The sequence below is a fragment of the Monosiga brevicollis genome, genomic scaffold (genome assembly GCF_000002865.3).
Source record: "Monosiga brevicollis MX1 MONBRscaffold_13 genomic scaffold, whole genome shotgun sequence".
Taxonomy (NCBI): Eukaryota; class Choanoflagellata; order Craspedida; family Salpingoecidae; genus Monosiga; species Monosiga brevicollis.
The window spans coordinates 895,354-901,463 of record NW_001865050.1 but is presented as its reverse complement, the minus strand read 5'-3'; the positions used below and the strand labels follow the sequence as shown (position 1 = coordinate 901,463).

General features: G+C 54.9%; 1 protein-coding gene across 1 annotated transcript in view; it reads left to right on the top strand.

Moving 5' to 3' along the window:
• Positions 1 to 155: 155 nt before the first annotated feature.
• The window catches only part of MONBRDRAFT_32826 (uncharacterized protein), a gene marked incomplete at both ends in the record, with an annotated part of 8,046 nt that continues 2,091 nt past the window's right edge, over positions 156 to 6,110 (top strand). The window contains 21 exons of the mRNA XM_001746695.1: positions 156 to 244; positions 350 to 417; positions 520 to 593; positions 711 to 874; positions 1,436 to 1,581; positions 2,172 to 2,335; positions 2,448 to 2,551; positions 2,645 to 2,718; positions 2,860 to 2,895; positions 2,999 to 3,152; positions 3,265 to 3,308; positions 3,407 to 3,754; positions 3,842 to 3,957; positions 4,131 to 4,220; positions 4,333 to 4,398; positions 4,559 to 4,615; positions 4,729 to 4,799; positions 4,895 to 5,002; positions 5,349 to 5,422; positions 5,558 to 5,711; positions 5,799 to 5,873. Coding sequence (XP_001746747.1) covers positions 156 to 244; positions 350 to 417; positions 520 to 593; positions 711 to 874; positions 1,436 to 1,581; positions 2,172 to 2,335; positions 2,448 to 2,551; positions 2,645 to 2,718; positions 2,860 to 2,895; positions 2,999 to 3,152; positions 3,265 to 3,308; positions 3,407 to 3,754; positions 3,842 to 3,957; positions 4,131 to 4,220; positions 4,333 to 4,398; positions 4,559 to 4,615; positions 4,729 to 4,799; positions 4,895 to 5,002; positions 5,349 to 5,422; positions 5,558 to 5,711; positions 5,799 to 5,873 — 2,276 coding nt within the window. The remainder of the gene's footprint in view (positions 245 to 349; positions 418 to 519; positions 594 to 710; positions 875 to 1,435; positions 1,582 to 2,171; positions 2,336 to 2,447; positions 2,552 to 2,644; positions 2,719 to 2,859; positions 2,896 to 2,998; positions 3,153 to 3,264; positions 3,309 to 3,406; positions 3,755 to 3,841; positions 3,958 to 4,130; positions 4,221 to 4,332; positions 4,399 to 4,558; positions 4,616 to 4,728; positions 4,800 to 4,894; positions 5,003 to 5,348; positions 5,423 to 5,557; positions 5,712 to 5,798; positions 5,874 to 6,110) is intronic.

Here is a 6,110-nt window from a genome sequence, read left to right as displayed (position 1 = left end):
GTCACAATCAGGCCCAGATCTGATTTGTGCCACCGCGGAGCTCAGCCCATCATTTTGGAGGCTTGAGCCAAGAGCCACCTTTTCTGTCTCTTCCATCTTGCAACTTGGAACGGCGTCCTTCTCCGACCCCTCTCAGCAAGAACTGCAACAGCACTATGAGCTTGAGCTTGATCACGACTGTGCGTGCGCTTCCCAGCGTTTCGCTGCTCGCTCGCCGCTTCGCCGGCCAAAACGTTCGCCTTCAGTAAGTTGGGCGCTGGCGCTGTACCAAAGTTGTGCGCTCCGCCCCTCTAGCAAGTGCCTTTGTCATATGCGCCCACCCTCGTGTTTTCGTATCTGCCCTGCACAGGCGCGGCCAAGCTGCCAACGGCACACAGTACGGCCCTCTCACCGATGGCCCCGACTGGAGCTACGCTGGTTCGTTTTTAGTCTCGCTGTTTGCTTGGCTTTTGGGGTGGCCAAGCATCGCCAGCAGGTCTCTCATGACGCGCTGATGCTGTGATCCACAAACTCCTTTAGGTATGGACGGTGTGATGGAAGCACCAGAAACCCGGGCACAACGCCGCCGCCGCCTGCGCAGTGCGCGCCAAGAGGTGCGTCGTCTGGCGCCGAGAATAAGCCACCGACCCGCAGCTCTTTGGTGCTGCTTAACCCATGTGCAGCCACCCGTGATTGCATCGGCCCTCATCAAAAATCTGTGCTCCGAGTAGGCGCGTGTTGCCATGCTCCTGGGGGAGTTGAAGCTCGGCCTCGAGACTGAATCAGGCCGTGCGACGGAACGCGTCCGCTGGACAACCCAGAACCAGCCGGCTGAGCCTGTAGATCTGCGCGAGCTCGTCGAGGCAGACAACACCACCAAGCAGCCCCCCTCGGAGTAACTACCAGAGGCTCTTTCTGGACCTATTTTCAAAAGAGGAACCATGCATCACAGTGCTCCAGGGCGATCTGAGGAGCTTTTCGATTTTTGTTCTCCCGCTTCTTCCTGAACGGCCAGGCGATTTAGCGCCCCCTGCATTTTTTTGCTGAACTAGATGTTGTCTCTTGTTTTTGAGCGTCTCCAGCTTGGATCGAATCGGCGTGCGTCATTCGCCGTCTGATCCTCTTTGGTGTCTTGCCTCCGCTGCCTGCCGTCATTTTTTCTTTTCCTTCCTTTCTTTCTTTCTTTCTTTCCTTTTTTTTTCTTTTGGTTTGATGAAGCAGGGAATCAGGGAACCGATGGCAGACCCTTCTATACATATGCCGCAGAGAAAGAAAAAACCAATTCACGTCAACACGCTGAAATGTACTGCCGTCCTCCCCAAGTGAGCTCGTGCCCAGTCTTGGCAAGAGCTCTGCCGAAAAAAAGAAAAATCACACAAATTGCTTTTTTGGGTGATTGCGTGACTCAATGTCAGAAAACTGACACTGATGCTCTGGATCACATCCTTGTCATCAGTCGCCTCGAATTTGCCTCTCTCTCTCTCTCTCTCTCTCTCTCTCTCTCTCTCTCTCTCTCTCTCTCTCTTTCTCTCTCTCTCTTTCTCTCTCTCTCTCTCTCTCTCTCAATTTTGTCGGGCTCAGCAAATGGCAGCTTGAGGGAGAGTGGCGTTACTGACGTATTCCGACTCGCGTCTCAGTCGGCAGCAGAGGCGTGTGAGACAGCGTCTGCCTTGGCCTGTTCTCGCCTGTCGTGGTATGTCATTTGCTCGTACGGAGCCCTGCACGGATCTCATCGCGTGCAGGCGCACAGACAACATTGCAGACAGGACCCCAAAAATTCGGCTCAATCACCACCTTGAGCTCGCAGCGCCGCCACTGTCCCACACACTCACACGCCTTGGGTTCCACGTGATCAATACACATCAATAGAGTGGTGCATGTGTCACTCGGCTTTTGATTTTGTTCGGGAGACTCGGCGATTCGTTGAACGCCAGGTGGGTTGACAAAGGTGGCTGCGAGGTTTTTGGCGGGTGCTTTTGTCGTTGTTTCCTACGATAGATTGAGGGTCGAGCGGGCGGGGCACGCTGACAGCCAGCCGTGCCCCCTGACCTGGCAGTGCGTTCTTGATCAACGCCGTGCCAGCCAACAAGAAATGAAAAGATGAAAAGCACCCCCACCTCAACACGCAGCCCTCACAACCAACTCACAAAGTCATCAACTTGCTGCCCGTGACCATGGCATGCATGTGACAGGAGTGATTGGAGTGCGGCTCCAGACCAGTACCATGGACGACTCCACAGCCAGCTTTGTGCCTCCGTCGCAATCGTTAGCGCAAGCCTTGCACTTTTTGCAGAGCGAATGGAACTGCTTTGCCCGCGAACGCTCCAAATGGCAAATGCATCGCGCCCAAATGGAGGTCCGGCCCCTTGATCATAGGGTTGAAGGACCAACCCTAGAACGCTGATTAACCACCCTTGCTCCCTACAGCGTCTCAACTCATTTGCTGCTGCGCTCGCTTTGCCCGCCAGGCTAAGATTGCGGAGCTCGAAGGTCAGCGCCGGGCGGACGCCAACATCAAGCGCGATCTCCTGCGCCGCGTTAAAATGCTTGAGGCCGCCCTGATCCGCGAACGGTGCGTTGCCGCAAATATGCATGCCAAAGCCATTTCCATTTCACCTTTTGTGCCCAACCTCATCTTCATGCACGCCCTGCAATGTTGCCACAGTACCAAAGACCAGGATGGAACTGCCCCAGCCGGATCCGGTGACATGAGTGCCAAGACAGAGGAACAAGCCCGTGGTAAGCTCGCTCACTGCATGAAACGATCTTTGAAAGCACGTTGTCGAAAGTCGCCTGTCATCCCTACAACCATTTACACGGGTGCCGTGTTGCTCGTGTGTATCTGTTAACACCTGACATTGGTGCCTGGATGTCTGATAGCCGAGCTGGATGCCATTGTTCGCAAACCGCTTGAAGGTACGCTTCGAAACTCGCTCACCTCCTGTTCAAGCACATGCATGGCCAGAAACTTTGGCTCGCTCTCACTTACTGCTGTCACATGGCCCATACGGAAATCTAGCCAAGCTACGCAAGGTGCGCGAGGGCCGGGAAATCTTGGTGAGTTACCTCAAGGAGCTCGGATGCACCCAACGCGTCATCGAAGCCCAGGCTGAGCGCATGAAAGCCGGTGATCCCAGCTGGCCGCCCCGCGGTTTGGAACCCGACAGCTCAGAGTAAGTCTGGCCCCAAACCACACCCAGGCGTGTTTGTGCGCCAGTCCCGACGTTACCTCCCGGGACCCATCCCGAGCCGCATCCGTGCTCATACCTTATCTCTTCTTCCCAGCGCATCGCTGAGTGATATTCCTTCACTGCAAGTTTCACGCCGTGGTACGTCATCGCACCGAGATTCGATCAACACCACCCCGGCTTTGTAATGTGACTCGTACCTGTGGTGACACCTGCCTCCCGTTTCTCTTACTCTGCAGAGGAAACGTCAAGCGATGAGGAGTTGCCCGTGACAGACGAGGTGGATGCCGTCGAGCACCACATGCCTCTGCCCACACTCAACCCCACGGACATGGAGCAGCTGACAGAATCAATTGAGGGCACTGAAGACGCTCAGCATTTGCAGCAGGACGGCGTTGCTGGACAATCAGACGCCGGCGTCGAAGCCATCTCCGAGGCCGAGGCTGCTTTTGACTTTCTCGAGGACGAGCCCTTGGACGAAGACATGTCGGCCAGCGCTGACGAAACCGACGCTATTTTCGCGCCCCGCATCACTGCCACTGGTCAAGGCGCCAACTTGACTGTGCCCGAAGTTGATGCCGGTGAAGGTCAGTTGACGCCTTGGCCAAAACTCTGTGCCAAATCTAGACCCAAGCGACGCCCCAGGACTAACCTATCTGGGTTCACTTTCTTAGCTACAGAGCCACGAGATGGAGTGACATTTGCAGCCCAGGAGACAAGCAAGGGAGCTGAAGCCGATGCTGACGACGACGATGACCCCTTTGCGGACATTGATGATAAGAAGCTTCAGGTATGGTGGACCTGACAGGCATGTGCAGCCATCTGGCGCTCGATGCGTGCCTTCTTGCCTGTCTGCCTCTGTATCCATGTTGATACCCATTTGTTCAGGACAACGAAGCAAAACGTGGCTTGCTTTAACGCCTTTATACCCATGTTCGCTCCTTGAACCTGATGCTTCCTCAGGCCATGGTCAGCAAACAATTTGGCAAAAAAGGCAGCAAGATGATGGCCCGTCTTGGCGGCAAGGGCAAGAGCAAAGGTGCTGAACACATGGTTTTGAGCAAATAGAAACCACGGCATACCCGCAGGCTCGTGACCATGAGTATCAGTAACAATGGCCAACTGACACGTTGCCATTGTCGTGCTTTGGCACGCCGGATGATAGGTCGATCAGGCTCAAGCGGCGCTGCTGCTGTATCAGCACTTTTTGGAGGCACCGAAGGCGACGACGGTACGTCTCGTTGCCGCAGGGCACTATGTGACTAGAAACAGCAGCCAACGAGTACATTGCTGAAACAAGTCTCGCCACTTGATGTTATATAATTTTATGTATTTTTCCATCCATCCTTTTTATTCACTGCTTGTCTTTTGTTGTTGATATCTTTGTTTAGATTTGGGAGAATTGGCTTCTGCTTCGGCCCGGCCAACCTCAACTTTTGAAGATGCAGGTTCGTGGCACACCTCTCCACATGGCATCAGGTGATCATTCGCTCAAGCTTATCCAAAGACACACATCCCGCTTGTCTTGCGTGTGTCTGCAGAACCGGTCGCAGCTGCACAGTCTTCCTCGGCCAGCAGTACGGACACACTCAAGGGCAAGCCGTCCTGGAAGGCCCGTGTCGTTCTCAAACAGTATGTTTCAGTCTCACATGCGCAGATGGTTTTTCAGATGTGGGGTATGCTCTCACCTGTACACTCACGGTGTTTATTGCCACTACGCACAACAGTCACCTAGGCCCCGTGCGCTGCGTTGTGAGCAGTGATGAGGACGATGTGTTGATCACGGGCTCTGATGACTGTACTGCGCGCATCTGGTGGCTGCCTAGCCCGAAAAAGTACGATGACAGGCGCATGTTATATCCATGACGGTGCCGCAACCGCTTTATCCCCAGCTGCTCTGGTTTCAATCTGCCTTCATCTCACCATGGCACGTTTCTCCTGCTTCCCGTGGTCGGGCGCGGATCATGGATCCCGCGAGCAGCAAGGTCGTGTATGACACCAAGCCCACAGCGACGCTGCGTGGTCATACGTAAGATCCTGACCATGCAGCTTGTCTGCTTGCGGTTCATTTTTTCTCGTTCATTTTCCTTCTGCCTTGTTCTGTCCTGTGAGCTTCTTCTCAATCGCTCACAGAGGTATCATGGTGTGTCACGTTTAACCTCCTCTCATCCGTTTACACAGAGGCCCAGTCTTGGCGGCTTGTATTACTCCGGACGTTGACTTTTGCTACACGGGCTCGGCTGACGGCACAATTCGTAAGGCCCCCACCTGCTCGCGCCCTTCAATCCCTTCTATCCCTGGGCCCTGCACGATGCTTACGCATTTGCTTGCTCGCACTTGCGCACGCACTCTGGCCGCTCGTGGGCGGTGGGGCTACGTGTTGCTTGTAGGATGCTGGAAACTGCCCGATGAGGACTTTGATGCCTGTGAAAAGTATGAGCCACTCGAGTACAGCTGTTTTAAGGGGCATCGCGGCGCTGTGACAAGTTTGTGTCTGGTGGATGAAGCCACGCTCGTCTCAGCCAGCAACGATGGCACCTGCATGTACGTGATATGCACTCCAGCGCCACACCAGACTTGTGCACAGTGCCAGTCATCCCAGCAGTCTCACGTGGCCCGCGATCTGCACAGGATGTGGACGACACACGATGGTAGCTGCATTGCCGAGTGGCAATCTCCAGACGAGGATTTGGCCACCCCGACTTGGTAAGGGGTGTCTGGCGGCTAGGTTGCTCACTTGTCGGCTCGTGGCGGCTCGTGGCGCGTGGCGCGTGGTCTCCTCTTGAGCTGTCCCAAGGTTTGACTTGTATTTCATCTGACCCTGGTGTTTTGAACCTATGGGGGATTTTGAAACGGTGCTCGGACTATCAGTGTGTCTTTGAACCGCCATAACCCTCACCCAGGTCCTGGTGGCCTACGATACGGGCAAGTGCTACATCTACG